The sequence below is a fragment of the Pinus tabuliformis genome, chromosome X (genome assembly GCF_031772625.1).
Source record: "Pinus tabuliformis cultivar Carrire ecotype Pingquan chromosome X, CPIR1, whole genome shotgun sequence".
Lineage (NCBI taxonomy): Eukaryota > Viridiplantae > Streptophyta > Pinopsida > Pinales > Pinaceae > Pinus > Pinus tabuliformis.
Window position 1 is genome coordinate 358,796,121 of NC_142308.1, and position 24,408 is coordinate 358,820,528.

Genomic DNA, 24,408 nt, shown 5'->3' on the forward strand with positions numbered 1-24,408 from the left:
CGTTATTTTAGGTCTAATTGATGCATGCATTTACTGCTACATTGTAGAATTATGTTTCTATATAGCATATCTCTATGTATGGGCCATGTTTGTTGAACGAATTGTCCTAGAGATCAAAGTTATCTTGATAAGCCATCTTCATCTGCAAGCGAAATATAAACTCTTTAAGGTCACTTTCTTTTTCTGCCCTAACATTGGACGAAGTTCCCCTTAAAGCATCCTTGGGCTAGAAACAAGATCTTTCCTCGTAATTCTTCCTGACCCCATACCCCAAAAGGAATTAGGCACTGGTCCACCATAAGGTGATCACCTTAACCTTTTCTTTACCTTTTTCTCCACTTTCCTAGGTCTAGCCAAGTTGGGTCACCTAGGGCGTCACTTTCCGAACAAAGTAGCCATAGAAAAAGTTCAATCTCCTAGCCTCTACTACGCTAGTGTGTCCTCAAGGTCTACCCGAAATTTGAAGAAATTATAATGGTGGGATTATGAGAGATCAAGAGACTTAGCTCTGAAATCAAACTTTGCCCTGGTGTTCCCTAGGTTAGTACCTAATAGGATCAATTTGACACCTCTAAGTGAAAACTTTGTTTGATCCTTTCCCCTTCCTTGTCTAGGTTAAGATCATCATTGGTTGTTAAACTCCCTCCCCTTAATCTAGGTTGTGTCCACTTGGTCCCGTGTTGTCCCATACCTTCGAAACGTTAATTCTTCAAGAACCACTTGGGAAACCAAGTTTAATAAGGATTTTAGGGATTGGGAAACTCCTTTGCATGACACATTTATTAAACCTAGCCCTTAAATCCTCACCTCCTCCTAGAAAACTTTGTACATTGTTTGAAGAGCAAGAAAGCTCCATTCTTAACCCCGTTCTAGGAAAAGGATCATTAAGGTCACTTCATATCTGTTTCTTGATTCATCCTTCACAAGTGACTTTCCCCATATCAAGTCTCCTCCTATCGGTCAAAGTCCATAAAGAATAAGGAGTCTTAGCTGAGGTGACAGTAGTCTAAGTCTCCATTGTTACCCTTGATCTACTAGTTGTCCCTTAAGAAGTCCTTTCTAGCCCCCTGCTAGTTTGTGCGGTAACATATTGGCGTCGTGCCAAGGACACGAAATGTGTGTTTTGTTCCCCATACAACATATTGACATATCATTATTGGTGACTCCAATAGAAGAACGAAGCCCTAGTTCTTCATTGATCTCTAAAGTCAATGCTTGTAGAATGAAGCAAGCATTTGTCAAGGCAATTTCATTCACCCTGGCAACTCCCATCTCATTCAGGACCCAACAACATGTTGACCACGTATATTCCTGCCATAAAAGTGAGAGGTATCCCGCAGTATCCCTCATCAGAATGCATAAAGAATATGCCAATGTTCGATTGGGATCCACATTTTGCAGCCAATCACATCGTAAGGTTCATAAGGTACCATTCAAAGAAAAATATAACTAAACCTTGTGACCAAATGGAATTATTTGTCCAAACCATTGCCCCACGTATTGATTGGCTTGAGTCATGTGAACCTAAAAGCATTCTCTCTTCCAATCTTGACTATGCACTTCTTGTTACATGAATGTTCGGGTTTCCAATCTCATGAACATATATGACAAATGTTGTACGTAGCCCTTCGAAAGGAGAAAGTAAATGAATATGGTTTTATGCTTTAGGAAGAGCATCTTGTTGATGCATACTTTAACGATGGTGCCAAAGCAGGCCCTCATGAATTGGAAAGCATGACCGCTAAGGATAATGAGGAAGATCTCAACTCTGAGAACCTTCAAACATTGTAAGAATGGATGATGGAATATGAAAAGTCTTCCAGGAAACTGATAGCCACATATAACTCCCAAGAGATTTTCTCCCACTATTGTGAGCAATCGGAAAGGATCCATAACATGAAAAGTGAATATAAACAGAGTCCTACCGATGACCTTCTTATTGAGGCATTTTATCAAAATCATGTAGTAAATACCTTGGAGATCATTCTTCGGCAACGAATTAAGGAGCAAAAGTCCACTCTGTCTAGAGAAGAGAATGACCGCATCCTAACCAACACAAAATATATAGTCGAGAAAGGGAGGATTCTAAGGAAGATCATGATAGTCAAATAAATGAAGAATTTATGAGTGACTTTTGGGTTGTTGATTGGGGAATTGGGTATGATTATAGAAATGAAGACCCCATGGTTTCTCAAATCCATAAGAATGATCTCAAGAAAAAAGAAAATGCTTCGCCCCTTCTGGATAACAATGTTGATCCTTATGAAGCCCTTCCTAGTGGTTGGAAAGGTCTCTTCTTGATGTTCCAAGATGATTTAATCAAAGAAGAGCCTTCCAAGATTGTGGGCAATTCTGATGACTCTAATATAGAAGTAATTGAGGAAGATACTTCCCTAGGCCATGCCACCGATAAAGGGTTTTTCATCATGTTTGAGCGTTCCTCCCCTGCCTTGGAAATAGATGTTTGTGATGATGTCCATTCCCCTAGTCTTGATCAAGAGTTTCTTTCCCCTATGAAGAACCATGAATCACGGTTTTCCCCAAATATAATGATGAGTCCACTTCTTGTTTTCCCAATGACCAAAATAGTATCATCCTAAATATGTCTGAGTCTTTCACTCCTTACCCTAAGGATGATAGGCCCGAGATAGTTCTTCATCAAAGATTCATATACTTGGTCATTGACATTTCAATCTACCAGTTGGAGGATCAAATCCAATCCTCTCGAATGGTGTCTTTTACTTCTTCCAGGGTTCCTTTCTATGGCATATGGGTCTCTTGTTTTCCCACCTCCCTCCCTCGCAACCCCTCATATCATTATTCCCATTTGTATTGTCAAGTCCGCTGCAAAAATAATCATGGAAGCATGCATTCTTGTATTGATCAATTGACATGTTGGTTTCATTGGGTCTATGATTATACCTAGCACTTGACATTGGATGTTATCCATGTCAGAGTAGGATGCATCGCATGTTGATTTTGCATTTGAACTAACCTCATATCATATTTATCATGGTAGATTGGATGCTCTTAAATTAAAATTTGCATATTTTATTTTTCTGTTGATTTTACGACCTAACACTAAGCATGGGTGATCATAAGACATCGTGAAAAACTTGTTGCCCCATGGGTTCAATCACTGATATGTGCAGGTAACAGGTCTACGGTCTACAGTAACCAAGAAATTGTTGGAGTTCTCGTGACCTCCAGTTCGAGTAGCTTCGTCCACTTCTTCGAGAGATCACATCCCAGTTGGAGTGTAATGACCCACCTACAATTAGCAACAGAATGTGAATATTAGAATGCATACGAGGCATGCATATGATAACTACATATGCATGCAATGTATGTACTGCACTAGTATATGTACTAATTAATATTGAACATGTCTAAGTACAGGGTAACGAATTAATTGTTGAAGTACTAGGTAAATGCCTAATTCACTAGAATGTAATGAATATGTAGAGTAGGGTACTTATTAAGTATACCAAGTTCCAACGCTATAAATGACACTAATCAAAGCTCTATTCAAGTAGTATACATCAATGTTGCAGTTATCGTTATCGGGATATTATTGGCGAGGGGAAAAAATCAGAAAGCAAAAAAAAAAAAATCGGTAAAAATCGGGAAAAAATCATAAAATACAAAAATATTCATTTTTTTCCAATTCTTTTAATATCTAAAGCATCTACAACATAAAATAAATACATTGACACATAAATATGATAAGAGAACTAATATATAAGATGTGTAATATCATTTCTAGTGCTACATCACACATAATGGTGCATCATGTCCTAAATAGTAAGTCCTGACTCCTGAGTCCCAACTTAGCCTCAAAATATCAACAAAAAATATAATAATGTATCTCATATCATGAGTCATAATGTCATATACAATAAAATGAACCAAATAACTAAAGTCTAATACTACTTATTTCTTCTGCCCCTCTTGCGAGAAAATGCAATAGCTTTCCCTTTCCTTCTAGATGTAGATTCTTGTGGAGTTGGCAGTGGACTCTGATGTGCTCTAGAACCTAAAGAACTAGGAGCTATAGGAGGTAGACCACGTCCTCTACTGGTGGCAAGGGTAGCCCGGGTAGGTGGTGTCACCTCCTCCTCCTGTTACTCTGCCTCCTCCTCCCCCTCCCCCTCCCCCTCCACTACCTCCTTCTCTAACCAATCATCGGCAGACTCCATGAGAGGTCTCTTGGCCTCAACCCTCCATGCAGCAATGGTGTCAATCCCATCCAATGAAATGGCCTCCATATCAGATATCCTCTCAAGTTGCCTTACCCACAATCAAAGATTGTAGAAGATGTAGACCATGTCATTAAGTCGTTGGGACTCCAACCTGTACAAAGATCTTGAATATTATAAAGATATTATTTAATGAATTCAAAAAATTATTTGGAAATTTGCAATATTTCAAGTTTTAACTTTAAGTTTAATCGGATGCGCTTCTTGTTGTGTATTTTTTGAAATACACTCTAGTTGCGCTCACATCCTGAGGAGCTACATGTTTCGCTGAGGATTCGAATGGCAAGCTTTTGCAGAAGGGCTACCCTGGCACCATACATTCTCCACCATGCATCTACAACAAAATTACAAATAAAATTTTAAATAAACATAAAAAAAAATGAAACTTCAAAGTTGAAGCAAAGTATGAAGTTATGAACTTGAAGAGACAATGAAATTTGAAACAAACTAAAAATACCTGCCATCTTGTATGTCTGAATTTCTTTGGAGATTTATGTACATTCTGCTGGAGATCGCATCATCCTCTTAACACAGGTTAAGAATCCATCCATGATCTCAGCATCAAATATGAACCCACATGGGTAAGAAAATACGGGGTTCAAGTAGATCCCTGCAGCATGAATGGGATGCTGGAGTGTGTTGTTCCATCGTTCATCAATCACTTCCCATAGGAGGAGTTGTCTCTGAAACCCCTCAATCTCCCTTATCATCATAGTAGGCCCGAATGGATTCTTTGGCCCTGTCCATGGTCTCATACAAATAGCCCATTGCTCTCACCATCAACAAGTCAAAAAACCTTTACCAAAGATTCAATAATGGTGCAAACCTCCTACACTCGTGCCCAGAAGTCTTCCTGATATGAAACTAATCTGCATATGGCCTCTCCCTCTGGTTTGGGGCTCAATGTCAAAGCACGCCACTCCTCTGAAAGAAACATTCTCTTCACATCCCACATAGAATTCAAGAGGGATTGAAGAGATATGAAACTGGTGGCAAACTGTGTAATGGCAGGGCGCACCAACTCTTTCTTGTTGGTGAATTTTCTCATCAAACTAAGCACAGATGTATGATTATATATAAATTTTGTAATGCTTTTTGATGACTCAACAATATCTTTGACAAAGGAAATTTCCCCTATGTCCTCCAACATCAAATCAATACAATCTGCAGCACAAGGTGTCCAAAATAAAGTAGGATGCCTCTCCATAAGCATCATGCCAGTAGCAACATAATTTGCAACATTGTCCGTTGTGACTTGGACAACATGCTCTGCACCCACCTCCAAAATAAACACATCCAGCAAATCACAAAGTTTTTGCATCTTTGATATGTGAAAATGCAACAATAGATTTCATAAACATTGTCCCCTTGGGACAACTAACCAAGAAGTTTATAAGGGATCTCCCCTTTTGGTCTGTCTAACCATCTAACATCACAGTGCATCCTGTTTATGCCCATGATGCCCTAAACTCCTCCAATCTTTTGGTGCAGTCAACCTTTTCATTTTGAAGAATCCGACCTCCAAAGTCATCATAAGAAGAGATTTTGTACCCAAGGCCAACAGTTGCAATAGCATCAACAACAAGCTGGAAAAATGGATTATTCCTTGCAACGCTGAAAGGAATATCACTCCAAAGGAACAATTTGGCCAACAACTTGTCAGCTTGTTTTTTCTCAGTTTTTTTAAGCATTGAAGTGATAGATTGTTGTGAACCAAGAGTGGTTCTAGGAACAAAAAATGATGAGGCAGCTACCGAGTTGGTTGTAGATATTGATGTTGAAGTAGAACCAGTGCCACTTGTTCACCTAAGCCTAACAACATCTTTGCTAGTTGCTTCTTCATTTCTGCTTTCGCCTGTCTATTGTGCTCTAAATTTTCCAATGATCTCATGGCTCTTCGGATGATTTCCGAATTTGTATTTGAGTAAGTCCCTACATCAAATCCAGAGATTTGTCCAAGGTGATACTTCAATCTATAAACCCCCCTGACATATGTTGCCCACACAACTTGCAAGAAAAGTTTATTCTATCAAACCCTCCATCAGGGTCACCAAATTCCAACAGAGGGTACAATTTCCTTGGCATGTTTGTAACTTGGTTGAAATTTTGACTCTTGAGTTTTAAATTTGTAAGATGAAGTTTGAACTTTGATGTTGAATGGTGAACCTAAGGCAAAATAAAGATTGCAAGTTACAAAAATTAAAAAAAAATTACATACATGAGTAACATGACAAAACACATTGAATTTTTGACAAGTTAACAAACAAAAACGCCATCAAATCAACTCAAAAATATTTGATAAACCAATGGATTATCCAAACCCAACCAAAAACAAAAAAACCATAACAAAACACATAAATTTGGTGCCCATACCGGTTTGCCGAAGAAAATTGATCCTCTCCTCCTCAGCTCTCAATCCACCAAGGGTTTTGAGTTGTTTTCTCCTCCAATCAGTGCCCAATCGACCAAAATTTTTCTCCAAGGTCACTCCCAATCCACCGTTGCCACTGTCTGATCAAATGAATTAAAAAAAAAACGTTTTTTGGTGTTTATAACCCGCTGTCTGTCGGCCCGCAGATAAAAACAAATCGAATCGCAATAATATCGTTGTTATCGCAATAATTTCAAAAAATCCCGATTTTTTCCGAAAAAACCGCGTACAAATCGGCCAATTTTATTGACATTTTAAAAAAATCACGATAAAACAATAAAATCACGATTTTATCGCAAGTTTCGCATCACTGGTATACATATCAATAAATACAAAGGATTGTATAAAATAAAAAAATAAGAAATAAGAAATAATTAAAATATATATTATTTGTTTTATATACTAACTAAAACAATTATATATTTTACTTTACAAAAATACATATATAATAATAATAAATATATCAAAAGGATAAATGACATAGATATTTGAATAAATGTAATTCCCTAAATAAAATAGTCGGCGAGCATATTTATTAAAGGTAAAATAACCAATTTCAATGGAAAGTAACTTAGTTATATAAATGGACCACCGCCTCTATCCAAAAGGAAAAGAAGGGTCGAGAAAATTGGAAGGGAGTTGACAGAAAGAAGAAAAGGGAAACAGTGGAGGAAGGAAGCCGACAGCGAGGAGGTAGAGAGGCGATAGAGTTGAGGCTATAAAGGAAAGGAGGAGGCCATAACAGGATTCATTTTTTGGGAGTTAGAGAGAATTTTGCGAAACTAGAGGAGATTTTGGGGAAGAGACGGGAATTTCTAAAACAATTACAGAGATTGAGCTTGATTGTTCTCGGAATTTCAGGCACAGGGGCCAAACGATTTGTCTTCTAGATCTAGAGACCATACAGGTAGGACCCAGATAGGTTGGGAGGTAAAGGCTAGTTTGGTAACTACAACAGCGGGAACAACCACAGTCTAAAACACTTGCAATTGATTCCAAGTATTCTTCTGCAACGTATATTTTAAATATTGATTCCTGTCTGGTTAAAATCTGCATAGTCTGGGTCTTACATGGAACCAGATGTTACCCACCATTTTGTGGGTGATATCCCTAGGAGAAAAAATTTCTAGAAGATGGTCCTCAGCCAAAAGACCCTTGTAGCCACCAAATAGCTCATTGTGCCATTTCTCCGCCTTCTGAACGAGCCATGTGGTCCCTCACCCATCTGCCATGATCGTATGTTTGAAGTTGGGCCACCCGAACCTAAAGGTATGCCTTGTCATTTGGTAATTGAGTATTGTAGTTTGCTTATCATGGACACTTTTAGGCATGGACTAATGGGGAGATTCGGCGGAAAGAATGGGCTAGGTCAACACTCTTCTTCCCTAAACCCCTTTTGGATATTAACCTTGGATTCTAGTCCCGCAGGATCTCTTTCAGTGACCTTTTGGCTTAGGGATGGTATTTCATGGGAAACCACGATTTTGGTTGCGTGGTACGGCTTTCTCATCCACATATATCGCCCCCTTTCCACTCATTATAACCTCGATCATCATTTCTCCCACCTGGGTCCACATTCCTCCACTGGGTCCACATGGGGCTAGCTCCCCCCTTCCCCTTGCGCACACCTTGGGTCGGGCCTAGAATGATGCCCCAGAGGCTGATGCAGCTAAAAATAAAAGTAAAAGCATAATTGGCCACATTCAACAAGAAAATGTCCCACAAAATGCAAAAGATGGTCGAGACAAACACATTTAGCAAGTAGGAAAAAGCTCATACATGAGCTCTACCCCAACATCATGGCCATCACCCTCGTTCCTAGAAGCTGAATGAGCCTCCTTCATCATAAAGGAACCCATGAGTGTCCCAATCCTTGGTGGTCAATGAACCACCCTACCTTAAAAGGGGATATCCCCTGCTATATCTCACACATCATGCTCTTACCCCGTGAGCCCCGAGCAGTGAATTAAAGAAAAATCATAAAAAGGAAAAAGGTAATTAGAAAAGGCTGGAAAAATCAAGGTCGGGGCACCTCATGTACCACAGTTGCTCCATCCTATACATTATATACTCAAGTGTGGGCTTCCCCTTTACTAGCTAACTTTGTACCCCAGCATGTGGCCCAAGGCTGCCCCTTTTCATTCCCTACTCCATTCATCCCTCTACCTCATGCCACCACCTTTTGAACAATGTACCTTGGACATATCATCCATTTAGAAGTACAAACCACTTAATATGATACTTGGTTAGCCCCATTTGGAACTTGGAGACATTAGAACCTGCCAAAGCCCCATTATCACAGGGCAGGCCATTAGGAAGTCCCCACTTGTGGTCCATGGTTTGTAACCTCTTTTACTCAATTTCCTCGATGACTTGTTGTATTGGAAGGCCAAGGGGCGCATTGAATCTTATGCAGGATTCAAAGTGGTCTCCATCTTGCGTTTGGTCCCCCTATACAAGGTCCTAACCCTCCAGAGGGCTACATTCGCACATATAGGGTGTGTGTTAAGAGCCATGGGCCTCCACAGCAGTGGATAGCACTCCATGTACCCCTAGAGATGTTCAGAGATTGCTCGAGATTCACCTATTGGACGAGTAAGATGTACCTGGTTCATCTTTGCCCGGTCTGCCCCACAGGTGTACCATGCACTTGGCAGATGACACAAGACTTGTATGCTGATGTGGCATCAATTGCAACATTATCTGATCCCTTAAAAATGGTCTACATGCATCCTCGACTTACTTGGAGGCCCATGAAGTCACTTGCATGCCCTCACAGCCATTGGGAGCAACATAGGTTTATTTTGTGGAGGACAAGGGGCCAACCCCTTGTCCATTACTTTGGAAGTCCAACTCATCATTTTGGAACTTATGGAGTTCATCAGGCTTCTTAGAGAGCCCCTCGACATGCATCATTGATTATTCAACCTCTTGGGAGGCTTATTATTTTGTTTATGAGCTAGTTTGGTGGGATTGTGTTAATTTTAGGATAACAATGGTATGTTCTATGCTTAGAGAAATTTTACTTCAATTTTTATCAGCCCAATATCAATATCCAGTTCAGCAATCACGTCATCATGATAGTAAAATGCGGATAGAACATAAACAATAACAGTAGAAGACAAGCCAACACAAGAGGACACAAGATATGGCACCAGCCAGGGAGAAATCCTTGATCAATTCTTCTTATAATTCTTCAAAATTTCAGCAGAGAGAGTACAATTTACAATATTTACTTGCCCAATCTGATCAGTTAAAACAACAGAAACAGAAAGCCCTAACCAGAAAGTCAACGCTGGTCAATAGGGCTGAAATAGATCTCCAAAACAGCATGGTCAATCTTGGTCAACTCGGCCTCCAATAGCAAGATGATGCAGCCCAAAACAGTCCTAAAATGACCACTCAAACCTGGTCAATAAAAGTCAACACAACAACCGGAATTAGGGCAGTCAGCGCTGGGGTCAAACAGCCTCGGTTTTGTGCCCAAAATTGCGGCCTGCCCAGACAAAAGTCTCCCACACAAAACTGTAGTCAAATAGGGTCAACATTGGTCAATGTTGGTCAAAGTCAACCTCCTGAAATTTCAGTCAAATATGGTCAATGCGACAGCTACAAAAACCAGTCTTCCCTTCGCACGTGTGGAGAGAGAGAGGTGCCCAGAAATCCGTACCCAATCAAGATATGAGAGAGAAAGATGGATGAGAGTGATGCCAAAATGAGGAGTCTCCTTGTATTTATATGCAACGTTGAAGGCTGGACGAGGCTAATTTGATGGCTAGCCGACCTTGATAATTTGTCCATAATCAAAATAAATTCATAACTTCATTTGTACATGTAAGAATGGGATGATATTTCGATCAATCCTACACCTCTCGAAGAGAAGAATCCAAGAAAAATATGAGCTGCCTCATATGAGTTGTCCAATGTGAAGTTTGGCCCTAGTCGCCAAATTTAACACTCCATCTCAACTAGGGAGAACTTCACATGCCAAATTGTCTAACAATCTGTACCATCATTGTCTCTGCTTTGCTCTACTAAACTATGAAGAAAGAAGAAATGATGAAGAATGTATCATACCATTCTCCACTGACCCGAAGTCAATCTCCAATAATAGAGAGTGTGTCATACCACTCTTAACCGACCAAAGTCAGTTTCCATTGATCCCAAATCAATATCAACATCCTAACATAAGGAATACGGTAGTACACGATGCGTCCATCGATAGTACTAGAGTCCCTATCCTCATTTCCCTACTCATTCGCAAGACGAGAGGTACTTCCCATGAGTCTCCGACTGCATGGGTAGGATGTGCCAACAAGAGAAGGTGAACCACTCATCCTGCTCATATGCCATAGGAGAAGGTGAACCACTCATCCTATGCATATGCCACCATGGGGTATCACAAGGGAAAGTGAACCACTCAACCTGTACATCGCGCACCAATAGGGCAAGGTGAACTACTCACCCTATGGTCGTTAATCGCTCCAAAAACTAACCCAAGCCCACCGGAGCTCCTAAAGCTCAACATCCATCCCATACAGGACCCTCATAAGAGAGTCTCTCCACGACTCCAAGTTGTTCACGTAAGGTTAAGAATTTGACCTTCCCCAAGGGCTTCGTAAGAATATCAGCGACCTGATCATCAGTCCCAATGTGTTGGAGCCTTATTGCTCCCCGTTGTACCATATCCCGGATAAAGTGGTACCTAATATCAATATGCTTGGAGCGGTTATGAAATACATAATTCTTCGAAAGACGAACCCCACTCTAGTTGTCGCAGAAGATCACAGTGGTATCTAGAACATGTCCAAACATCTCATTAAAGAGCTTCCTCAACCAAACAGCGTGAGAAGAGCCCAAACTAGAAGCAATGTATTCAGCCTCAGCGGTGCTCAAGGCAACCGACTTTTGTTTCCTTCTCATCCATGATATCAAAGTAGAACATAGAGAGAAGCAACATCCAGATGTGCTTTTACGATCCACCACACTGCCATCCCAGTTTGCATCAGAGTAACCATTAAGACTCATATTCTTGGTAGTGTATCTCAAACCATAAGTGATTGTGCCCCGAAGATATCTCAAGAGATTCTTGGCAGCAATCCAATGTATGTGATGAGGCTCAACCATAAACTGGCTCAATGTATTCATTACAAAACATCTTTCTGGATGGGAGTTCACCAAGAACATCAGGGCCCCCACGAGTTGACGATACTCAGAAGGATTTCCCAACTCAAGCCCGGCAACACTTCCGCATAACTTCCTAAAGTTAAGTTCCATCAGAGTAATCACGGACTTGCAATCCACCGTCCCAAATCTTCCAAGTATCTTCACAATATACTTTCCTTGAAAAAGGAAAATCTCGCCTGGATTTTGCCAAACATCCAACTCTAAGAAGTAATGCATCAATCCTAGGTCCTTCATCTCGAATTCGGAAGCCAACTCCCACTTAAATTAATGAATTAGAGGGTTTGCACCTATCAGAAAGAGATCATCGACATAGAGTATCAAGATGAGAGGTCTATCATTCTCAACCTTAAAGTAAAGCTTTGGATCAGCTTCACTTCCTGTAAAACCCAGTTTCATTAGATAGCTATTGATCCTCTCATACCAAGCACGGGGTGCTTGCTTCAACCCATAGAGGGCTTTCTTCAGCCTGCAGATATGTGTTTGACGATCTTGAACTTCGAACCCCTCAAGTTGTTCTACATAAACTTCCTCCTTGAGTAACCATGCAAGAAGGCAGTCTTGACATCCATCTAGTGAAGATTCCATCCTTGCGAGGCAGCAAGGGCTAAAATTGAACGGATGGTGGTGTAGCGGGCAACCGGTGCAAATATCTCATCATAATCTACACCTTCCTTTTGACAGAAGCCTCGAGCAACGAATCTGGCCTTGAAATTTTCAGCACTTCTATCAAATCCATGCTTGATCTTGAAAAGCCATTTTGAGGTGACAACGGATTTGTCCTTGGGTATAGGGACCACATCCCAGACATAATTCTTCATAACAGCTACAATTTCTCCTTCGACCTAGAATTCAAACCTACAACCTTGGACTGCAACTTCGACCTACAATTCTCAGCCCCTGCTGCAAAAACCCTAAACTTGCACGTATGAAAGGAATATGGTAGAAATGCTCTCTTTTATCCTTCACTTGGGTAGTAGTTGCTTCTTCAATACTTTGATTGGTATACTAGAGTGATATTACCCCAAAACTTGACTTCTTGTAGTAACTGCAATTCGATCTTGTTGTAATTGTATGGATGCCCTAATTTACTCTTTGCACTTGTGAAAACTTTAGCCCAAAGACGGTTCAAAAACTCAAATTCTACCTTCCTTAGAATCTTCTTCTTCTTCGATGGTTCTAGATCTACGTATCTTCTCTTGACCGAACTTCTATGAGTTTCTTAGATGTGTCCAAATGTGGTTGACTTCCCTCTTATATATAGGCTTCCAGAGAGCCCTATTAAGCAGACATGCCATCCCTGAGAAGTTGACTTCATTGTTTAATAGGTCGACTTGTTGCTTGCACGATGACAAGGTCTTAGAGGGTCTTTGACTCTAATTTTGACTCAAATAAATTTTCTTGACTTGAAAAAAATAAGCCTACGATGGTCTTCCATACATTACAATGACTCAATTTACTTGTTGACTCAATGACAAGCCCTAGAAGCACACAGAGGGTGCTTGACATATAAATCAAATAACATTGAGCATGAAACCCATGTATCAAGAATAACAATAACAAATTTCTTTTCTCTTTAATATCAAATACATAAAATCATGATTACATATGTCATTATGAAGACCTAACCCAGTGACATATTTCAACATGTCAAGGGCATGAAAAATGAAATTTTGAATTTGTATTTGACACCACAAGTGACCAAGTCAACCCTCCAAGTGTCAAGTAAACCTGCCCATGAGAAACACCATTTCGCATTTATGAAACACTATGAAATGAGCCTATTCGCTCTCCTCCAAAGGCACACCTCAATCACGAACCTTATCGGAAGGAGAATACTTCCTCGCTCTAAGGAACATAAGGATGAAAATCGGAAGGAGAATACTTCCTCGCTCTAGCAATAAAAGAAGGTTGAATCTTGTGCGAGTTTTCTGAGGTAATCTTTTGTGGAACAGTGTGAAGGTTCTGTCAAACCATGCGAAGTCTAAGGCTCATATTCTGAGGTATGATACAATGTTTTGTGGCAAAATCTGAGGCTGAAACAGAGGACAAATTTCAGTCCTCTTGGAGGCCTATTTCTGTGGCATATCTCTATGGTATAGTGTGCATTCTGAGGCAGAGTTGCAGGACGTTCTTGGCTCTTTTGGAGACCTTGCTGCAGAGATCTTTGTGGACAGAATTGTGGAGCGCTTACAGAATTGTGGAGCGCTTAACTTGGTCCTTCATGGTAGGTCATCTTGCTAGTTAGTTGACCTTGATGTATCTCTTCTTGCGTTGATTCTCTAAGGAAAAGGTTGGATAGGTTTTTCCCCATTGCGAGTTGTCCTAGAGTAATATCTTATATTCTTTGCTTGGTTGCTTCTTCATGGTCCTACTGTTATTGTATTGTTGATGTCTTTTATATAATTTGCTTAATGATGAAATCAACTTTAAGAATGTGCAAAAAGATCAATTAAATCATCAAAAGAAATTATCGGTAAAGAAGACTCTTGTAAAATCAACAACAAGCACACTGGAACAATAATTCCAACGCTTTGAATTTCTTCAGATAGAGACTAGTTATAACTGATCATTATGTAATCTCTTGAAATATCCAACTAGGGTGGCAATAATTTGTCCACCGAAATTGGATGAAGCTAGCTAGGGTGGCAATGAAATCCACCGAAACTAGTGTGAGGATTTCGCTTCAAACCCTTGAGACGAAACTCACCTGAGCTAACACAATTCATAATGAGAAATCAAAAGATAGAATAATCTGAAATGATTTCCTCCCTCCTTTTATAAGCTTTTTCCAGACCTGCTACAACCTTCTAGATATCTCCCTTTTTAATTATTTAATTGATTAAGTCACTTATGTTCTAAGTGACTTTGACCCCCTTTTTATTCAATAATATATTTGCCCCTTTTATTAATAATAATTTGTCCCTTTTATTTAAAATAATAATAATATCAAAGAGGATTTAGCAAAACTCCTTAGCAATTTTCCCCTCTCACTAGCCTAAAGGAGAAAGTCAGACATGCGCAAAAGATGACTTTGTGCTCAAGAAGCTCAAGAAAACAAGGACATTACAGATCAATCCTCCAAGATGAACTGATACCCTTGCATGCATACTATATCTGCATCATCCCTGTGCAGATCAGCTAAACTATGCACACATGTGAGCGCAAATGCTCTCCCCTGCACACACATGTAAGCGTAAATGCTCTCACCTGCACACACATGTGAATGGTATGACTGCGCTGGGGCTGTAAGAGCTCGGCCCTCACTCGATTTCTTCTCTGATCCTGTATCACTGCGATCTACTGAAACCCTTGACTCTTCCTTCGTTGATCTGAGACACATTGCTTGTGCTCAACTGACTTTCCACTAACTCGCTCTATCTCCTCTTATAATTTCAATCTCAACTCTAATCTCCCTCTCAACGGATGAGATTAAATCGTGATCAATGGTTGTGATTAAATCATAACTTAAGAAATTTTAATTTTCCCTAAGTCTAACTTGAGGAAATAGATAAATAAATTAATATTATGCAAGAGGTGGCAGTCTTATGGGTTCTTCTGCTAGTCTTAGCACTTAGACAAGTAGAACCCTTACTTCTCTACTCCAATCAAAAGTAAACCCAACAAGTAAACCTTGAGATGAACTAAATATAGTTACAAAATTATGCAAAAGGAGAGATGAAGGCAACCACTACTCTACACCAAAAGTAAATGTGAACAAGAGCTATCTTCATCATCATCAATCACATTGAACGTACTAACTCAAATCTGATAATGTACTCTAGGCAATGATTGACACTAAAAGGACCCCAATCAAAAATTCCAGGGAAAGCTCATGTGCTATCAATGGAAGCTCTCCTGACATTACAGGCTTGGAAAGAGAAATTTAGTAATGGACATTTGATTGCAGACACAGTCTCATGTCAAAGCAAGATTGTAGCAGGTACATCTCTATGAACTTGGATAAGTAAGTCATTCCCCAACAAAACAGAAGTGTTAAAAATCAAACCTTACCAATTTCCTCTATATCCATGGTTGGAAGTCACCAAGGTGCTTAACACTTCCAGTTGCTAAGATAGGCCAGATGAAAAGTAATCAAACTAGTGGAACTAGACCTAGATAATTCCCATACAGTACATCGCCTGTGAGTGATTACCTCTTAGATATGTAGATTCTATACCCTCACATCTCTAGTCCGAACAGCTAAAAAAAGGTTAAAAAGGGTCCTTCCTGAATCATGGCATAAACAACGATATCTCCCTTAGATCCAACTAAAAGAAACACATGAAGAAGAGTAATCCCCTGTACTCACCTACTATACATGAGGAAGCTGACATATACTATCCATCTGTGGGATGTAGTGATCAAATTCAACATGTAACTCATGAGAACAAACCCAGAGTGATGATACAAACATGATTATTGAACAAACTCTGACAATGAATATAAGCACACAATAGAAGAAAATCAACCAGAGATATCTCATAAGAAAACAAGAAAATTAAGTCTCAAATAGTGTGAGTTGTGTCAACCATGTCTCCATACTTGTAAACTATTTTTGTTACATAATTGGACATTGCCAGCAAAAATATATCTTCAAATTATTAGCATATATTGCTTGAGATAATAAGGATCTTAGAAATAGTTAATGCCCACAATAGATAATAATTAATTTCTAAGAAATATCATAAAATCTTGTTTATATCTCATCCTGAGGAGTTTACACCTGATATCATGTCCAGCCTGTCAAAATAAACAGAGCAAGAGAAGAACAAACATTGATCACCATTCTAGGTCCAACCTATTGGTGTGTATCAATAGGCAGAGGCACCTCACAGACAGAGGCAAGCTCCCATATCTTTGTGTATATATATGTGTACAGGTAGTTGGAAAATAGATTTGTTTCCACTTCCTTTCATTGTTCCTACCATCCCATTCTAAATCTCATAACTCAGGAGAATAGTGAAGATATTTTTGAGTGAATATATTTCATTGTTAATTGATGCATAACAACAGTGTGAAAATGATATGCTAAGTAAGACTAGGTTCAAAAAAATAAAATAGGCTCACAATAAAGATAGCTTGAAAGTAAAGTGGCACATTAAAGGCATGTCGAGATATGCATCTCACATGAAAAAATAAAACCATAAATGAAAATGAGAACATACCAAAAAGACGAAGGAAGTGCTCAGCCCCATACACTGTTGATGGAGCTACATTGTTTCTCTCAGGAACAGCCTCACTATATTGTTGTCGTTCCTGCTTATACAAGAGCATCGCAGGCAAAGCCTTGTCGAAGTAGCTGCGGAGACCATTTAATATTTCCACAACAGGGTCACCTACCCTATAGACAGAAATAAACATCACAGTAAATTCAAATATATTCCACAAAATTTAAAGCACCATTTGATGTTTTATTTTCAGTCCACCTCATCACAATTAAATAGCATTGTTCATACAACCATACCAAGGACAAACTATAGGATGTTATTACATCAGCATTAACATGTTGGTTCATGAACATTAAGACGGATACTCAACAACAAACATGAAACCTTAAAAAGCAAACACCCCTGATCAGAATCCATGATTAAATCCTGAGTAAATTCATTTTTCATTTCAGAATATAAGAGAAGAGGTACTATAGAGTCTAGACCAGGCATGTCTCAAAGGATATTTGAAAAAAAAATTGATAAACATACATATGGCAATAGAAATATCTGAGACACGTTAAATATCAATAAATGTGAAGTCAAATACAGCATACAAGAGAATACCAACCATTCCAGGATGATGCACTATTGTTCAAACATGATCAACAGACTAAACATAGAGCTATTAGCATGAACACATCACACTTGTGACTTGCCAGAGGTGACCATTCAGAACTGTCAGCTATAGAAAGATTCATCTTAACCTAAGTCACATGACACGAGGACACGTAAATACCAGTATTCAATACGAAACGCAGTGACCTGGAAACAGGACACGAGGGACACGTTTTATATATATATATATATATATATATATATATTTTGATCCATATTAGATTGCAGACTGCAGCTCATCTAATCAAATTAAAATATAATTACTTCAAAGTTCATAGTTCATTTAAAAAAAATAAATAGAATCAGAATTTAGAAATTAGAATGTGATATGCTTGGTACACTGCATGCTAGCTCTTTTGATATAATCATAACCAAAACAAATTTGATTTCAAAAACCAAAGAAAATTAATAGCTCAAATGAAAATCTAGTGGGTTGAAAATCATCTGACATAATCATTATTATATTATCGTAACATTTCATTAGATGACAGTGTGTCTGAGTAGACTTATTTATATTTGTATACCAGCCCCAGAATTCGACAACGTAAGCCGCACACAGAATGGTATTTACTATTGAGACACCATAATAGTTAAGGTATTTTAAATAGAGAGAGAAATAGTGTAGATCATGCAGGTGATACATAGCCATACAGTATGCAATCTCGGATGTTTCCTTTTATGTTTACATAATTTCTGAGGACACCTTATCGAGCAAAGCCTGCCTTGTGGAGAACCCTTTGGGAAGCCACATTTTCTGGCAGAACCAGATATACAGTTTCCCTCAACTGTATATATATTGTTTAACTAGAACTGGTTTGCTAGATATGAAAGAAGAGGGAAAATCCTGGGTGTAGAGAACGGTGACAATGGACATCTTATTTTATTATAGCCTCAGGCCCTTAGCTAGTCATTGTTACGAATCAAACGCATTTTTAACGGGCTTGCCGCTTAAGTTTTAACTGCGTCTATGCCATATGGTCTACGACTTACCTGAACCTCACACATGCTGCCAAGTTGCCAAACTTTCCAGCGACCAAACAGCTCCAAGGAGATGACTCGGCTCCACACGACGATTATACAGCGACGGAGAGCGACGGCATCGGAGGAAAATAGCAAAAGAACCCCGAAAAAATAATTACATGGGCTTTAAAGCCATTGATTTCGTGTAGTACGTATTCAACTGGAGCAAAAACGTTAGGGCAATGTTTTTTAGTCCCAGAAAACTCGTTTTCCATTAATAGGACACGAAGAAAACGACAAAGTACGTTTTATGTTTTCCAAGACACGTTCAAAAACGTTTTCGGCACATTTTAGGGCGTTTTTTGTGTCTGGCACGTTAAATACGGGACACGAGACCTTGGAGGACGTGTCCTGTGACTTAGATCTTAACCAATAAGAAGCCTGCTTCATAAGCAACTATCAGGTATTTTTATTTGATTGCTATAAACAAAAGCCTGAAATCCATTCTCTGATGAATGACAACCTCAACTATTTATAAACATCTTTAGATTTGTTCACTCTATTGGCATAACCCTATCTTCAGGACAGTATGATTTAGAACTATCTGCAAAAACATAATAGAAAAGCCAAAGGTTCACACAATGATATGCCACAATCAAATTCCACACCCATTGCCAGAATCCATTCTCTTTTAGGCATACAGCCTGTACCCAGCCTTAACAGTGCCTTCCTCGCCTCTAAATCTAACTCTCACCTCAATATATCAGCACCTAAGTCACATGACACGAGACACAGGACACGTAAATACGCATATTCGACACGGGACATAGCGACCCCAGAAACAGGACATGAAGGACACGTTATATATATATATATATATATATATATACTGAAATATAGTTCCTGATACATATTAATTTATTGGAATATACTATTAGTTTAGTAATTTTCTACATCAATGATGTTCATTGCTCGCAATTCAATGTTCATTCTTGAATCTTCATGTTATTGACTCATTACACAGATTGAGAACCAAATCAAGGATCTCAATAGGGGCATTCTGCGTATTGCACATATGACATCAAACACTGATATTTTCTTTCTCAGCAGTTCTAGCTCTCTTGTTGACTAGTATATGAATCTAACTTACTCAAGTTGCACATCCTGGAAAATGTGGGCAATCGCAAGACAAACTCAACTAGGTAGAGCCCTATATATTTAAGTCAAGTCTCTGTAGCCATTGAAATTTGCAATGAAAACAATACAATGGCTATATATGCACACTTTCTTCATTGGTCAAACTTGGAGATATGCCGAGAGTCGAAAAATGTTTTGAAGGGTGGGAATTCGATGGCCTAAGTTATGATATCAGAGTGCCCAATGTACTAATTGATGCCTATATCACAAAAGAAATGATTGAAAAGGTAGACCGCAGAGTCTTCCTTGAACATGTTTTACAAAAAGGAGAAAAACAAAATTTCAAAACATGGGAAATGTTTATGGATGGATATTTAGAGAACAAGCAAATGAATCGAGCTATAGAGACCATGAAGAAAGCTATTTCAAAACTTAAAAATTGTGAATTGCAACTGACACCTAAAAAGGCAATTGAATACATTGATAAAAATTATATAGGTATGGTCATATGGAATACAAAAAAATATTGACCTGGCCCCCGCACGCTCAAAAAGAAGAAATTTCAACCCCAAACCACGAGCTCCAAACCATGAACGCTATTATCCAGGACCCAAGTCGATGTGAAGTTGACAGTTGGGAATCGCTGAAGGAACTTCCAACACAACACAACAACGACTCCAACAAGCAAACAATGACCAAGTTCCAACACAAAAACGACTCTAGCGAGCTTTGACGGCGAAAAATGATCGAAAAAACCAAAAAAATGAACCATGTGCAGGCTTTATGAGTCACTTTTCGTGGGACACATGTCCGAAGGAGCAAAAGCGTTAGGGCACATTTTCACCATGACAAAAACACATGTCGCAATTGGAGGACACAATAAAAACAATTTTCAATATGTTTTAGGTCATATTTCATTTTCGACATGTGAAATATGAGACATGTGACCCTGAGGGATGTGTCCTGTGACTTAGATCAGCACCTTGATTCACTTGAGACAAAATGAAATATATGTCCATTCCCACTATTAAGTTAAAAGTTAAGGGAAAGTCTATATCACCAACAATTACCGCCAAACCAAGACATTAATTTTTCTTTCCAACAGGGGAGGTCAACTCAAATGCTCTTAAAGAGGGGCACTCATCTGTTAAACCTGCAATTCCAGGCTGTAGATTTAGGCCATAAACATCATCTTGCAATGTGTCTTCAGTGTTCCAAGAAATCACAAAAGATTTTTCGTTCCCTACCAAGAAACCCCTTACATATATGAACATGATTTATTTACTCTAATAGTAAATTTGAATGCCACCATCTCTCATTTAAAATTCCCATGTTATGGAGTTGTCTTCTCAAGTGAGTATTTAACACAAGAAGAAACTTCAAAAAAATCTCCAGAACTTAGTTCGAGGCTATAACAATCTACTGTATTTCACAACCTGAGACTCAAAGAAAGAGTTGGGCTAAATGTCCTTTGCCTTTGAATATTGATCCTACTCCTCCATCAACATCGAATGATGATATGCAGTTAAACATTGATGTGGCAAATGTCATGTCTAAGCTTACAACTCCTTTTCCTCTCATAGAATTAATCAATACTCCTTCCCAAATGGATAAGGTAAGAAAATTCCTGTGTATTGAAGAGACATTGTTACTGCAAAATCTAGCACCTTAGTGCAAAGCCTCACTATGCACACAAGATTAAGGGAAATAATAGGATTAGTCACCACTGTCACCATAGCGACTCCTCCCCTGTTGTTCTGTGGTTGGATGTTATCCTAACAAGGGAAGATTCACCGACAGATCTTTAGAGATTAGATAACCCAACTATTCCCAATTTAAATACCCTCTAAGGGTTCCACTAAATAAAACACCTAAGGATAATGTTTTATAAAGTAGGGCTAAATCTAATGTTGAGATAATGTTAAGATATAATTCCAAGGTAACAAGCTCAAAGGACCCTATGGCTAAATCTAGAGGGCTTAATTAGTCCTGAAGAGGCTCAATAGGTTCCTAAAGCACATGCTACCTTTATAATACCAGATGCTATTATAATTAGGGCCTACAAGTAGCATAATATATACAATACAAAGTTTGTGAAAATAAAATAGCCTAAAATTGATCATAAGCAAGAAATAAACAAAGGTTGTTAAATAAGCAAACTGGGAAATAGGTTGCAGCAATTTTTCAATCGCTCAAAACACACAAAACAACTAACCATAGATGTCAGCCCTAAAAATGCATAAAAATGATAATTTTTGCTTTTCCAATTTAGTATATGCAAAATTGAAGCCTAGTGTTGAGAAATCTATAGGGCAATGACTAGAATGATTTCTCTATCTTTGATAACTTCTTGTGACGTCTTTTTCATTTTCTTACTTACTAGCTTCTTTACTTAATATTATGTTTGTGTATCATCAAACAACTACCAAAACAAGAAGAACAAGAACACAAAAATATAGGCTACAAGCCAGGGCCAAAACCTCTCCACTTGAGAGGAAAACCCGCAAAATCTCCTCTTCTTATAGATTCTTCAATTGACGAATTCCAAGACCTCTAAACCAAGAGCAATACCCTCCAAGACCAAGTCCAAAGTTTCCAAAGGATGTGCTTTCCTTGACCAAGTCAAACTCTGTCAAATCTCTTACAGTAGCACAACTTCGACCCCAAGCTGTAGAATTTCGACCTCCACTGCACATCTGAAATTTTTGGCCCTCTTGCAGTTGTTGTTGTCACATGTGTGAGCTTCTTCTAGCCTTCTGAGACTTCCTCAAACCTTCGCTTAGCTTTCTCTTCCTTCGGAGCTTGAGGATGACTTATTGTGACCTTCGCTTGAACCTACAAAAGAAAACCTTAGAATAGTGGCAGAAACCCTAGCCTTCCTTTGCACGTGTGAGAGAAAAATAGCTCAAAGACAAGTCTGTATCGTCCTCTTCCTTCTTTGTTGCCTTCTTCTTCTTCCTTCTTCGCTTGAATGAGAGGGTGATGAATGTATCTCTATTAAATTTGCAACTAGGGCCAAACTCCATGTGGGTCAGCTTATTTATGGCAGTAAAAGGGAGCACCATTGTCCCTAAACGCAGTAATGAACACAGTCAAACGCAGCACATATGAACGTTGTCAAGTAATGAAGGTTTTACATATGAACGCAGTCATGTATTGAAGAATGTACATATGAACGCAGTCAACGTAATGAAGGTTGTATATATGAACGTACTCATGTATTGAAGACTGTACATATGAATGTAGTCAAGGTAATGAAGGTTGTACATATGAACGTAGTCAAGGTACTCAATAATGAAGACTGTACATATGAACGCAATCAAGGCTCACAAGTAATGAAGGCAGTATACATGGAACGCAGTCACATGATGGAATGTTGTCAAGGCAAGAACACGTTGTAATGTAAGGAATATGCTATAGTCATATCTATACGTTATGTAAGGAATACAGTCATATAGACAGTCATATCCCTAAGCAAATCCTATACAGAAATAATGGGACTGCATGGAGTATTGTGTGGAACTATAGCCTAGCTGCTTTGCTAGGCTGCAAGCCATAGCAAGTAGCTAAGGCTGATATGTATACGAACTCCATAATGTAGCAACAGAAAGATAACATGATGGGCAGCATTATGAGCAGCATGATGTATGATTTAATGTGCATGGGCAGCAGTGTGATGTATGAGATCATGAGTAGCATGATGATGCATGATGCAGCATGATGGTGCTACACGGTAAGGTGCAACAAATGGATGAGATGCAGTATGATGATAGGCGAAGGAGTCACCTTGGAGAATCAGTTGAAGCAGAATGTCTTCAACTGATCTCATCGTTATACGAAATGATCTACGCTAGATCTTAATAAGTCAAAGTGTTGACTTCTGTTGTAAATGTACTATCTCTCTCTCTCTCTCTCTTTCTCTGTTGAACTTTGAAGAACATAAAAGAAGAATTGATCAAGGGTTTCCCCACACATTGTGGGGTTTGTCCTGGCTAGCGCAACATCTTGTGTCCTCTTGTCTTGGCTTGTCTTCTGCGATACCTAAAAATAACAATCTCAAGGAGGTCGAGTTCCCTCCTTTATATAGGCTTCTCAACGTGGACATGGCTCCTCAAGATAGGCCGACTTCTCAACTATGAGGTTGACTTGGTCTTGAAGGGTATTTAGACACTTTTAATGACAAAAATAATTTTTTTTACAAGTTAAAATGTGCCCGATGGGGTCTTCAACTTATGACATTGAATCTTTTGGCTTCTTGACCTAAGAATAACCCTAGAAGCACTCAATGAGTGCTTGACCTATAAAATAAAAGACCTTGAGCATGAAACCCAGGCTCCAAAAATAATAATAATCATTCTCTTTCATTTTACAATATACAAGAATCAAAAGTACATTTCATATTTATGAATTCCAAACCTAGTTACACATTTTTCAACACTCCCTCTTAACTAGGGAGGTATTGTTAAAATTGGCAACCAGAGCAAAACTTCATGTGGGTCATCTTATTCATGGCTAATAATATTTTTATTAGATTCCTCTCGTCGAGAGGTGTAGGATTGATATAAAGATCATCCAATTCCGATAAGTATTCATGAAGATATGAATTTAT

General features: G+C 38.8%; 1 protein-coding gene across 1 annotated transcript in view; it reads right to left on the reverse strand.

Annotated features, from left to right (window-relative positions):
* The window catches only part of LOC149139982 (protein MRG1-like), a 353,221-nt gene that overhangs the window by 76,985 nt on the left and 251,828 nt on the right, over positions 1–24,408 (reverse strand). The window contains exon 9 of the mRNA XM_089448612.1: positions 17,043–17,218. Coding sequence (XP_089304738.1) covers positions 17,043–17,218 — 176 coding nt within the window. The remainder of the gene's footprint in view (positions 1–17,042; positions 17,219–24,408) is intronic.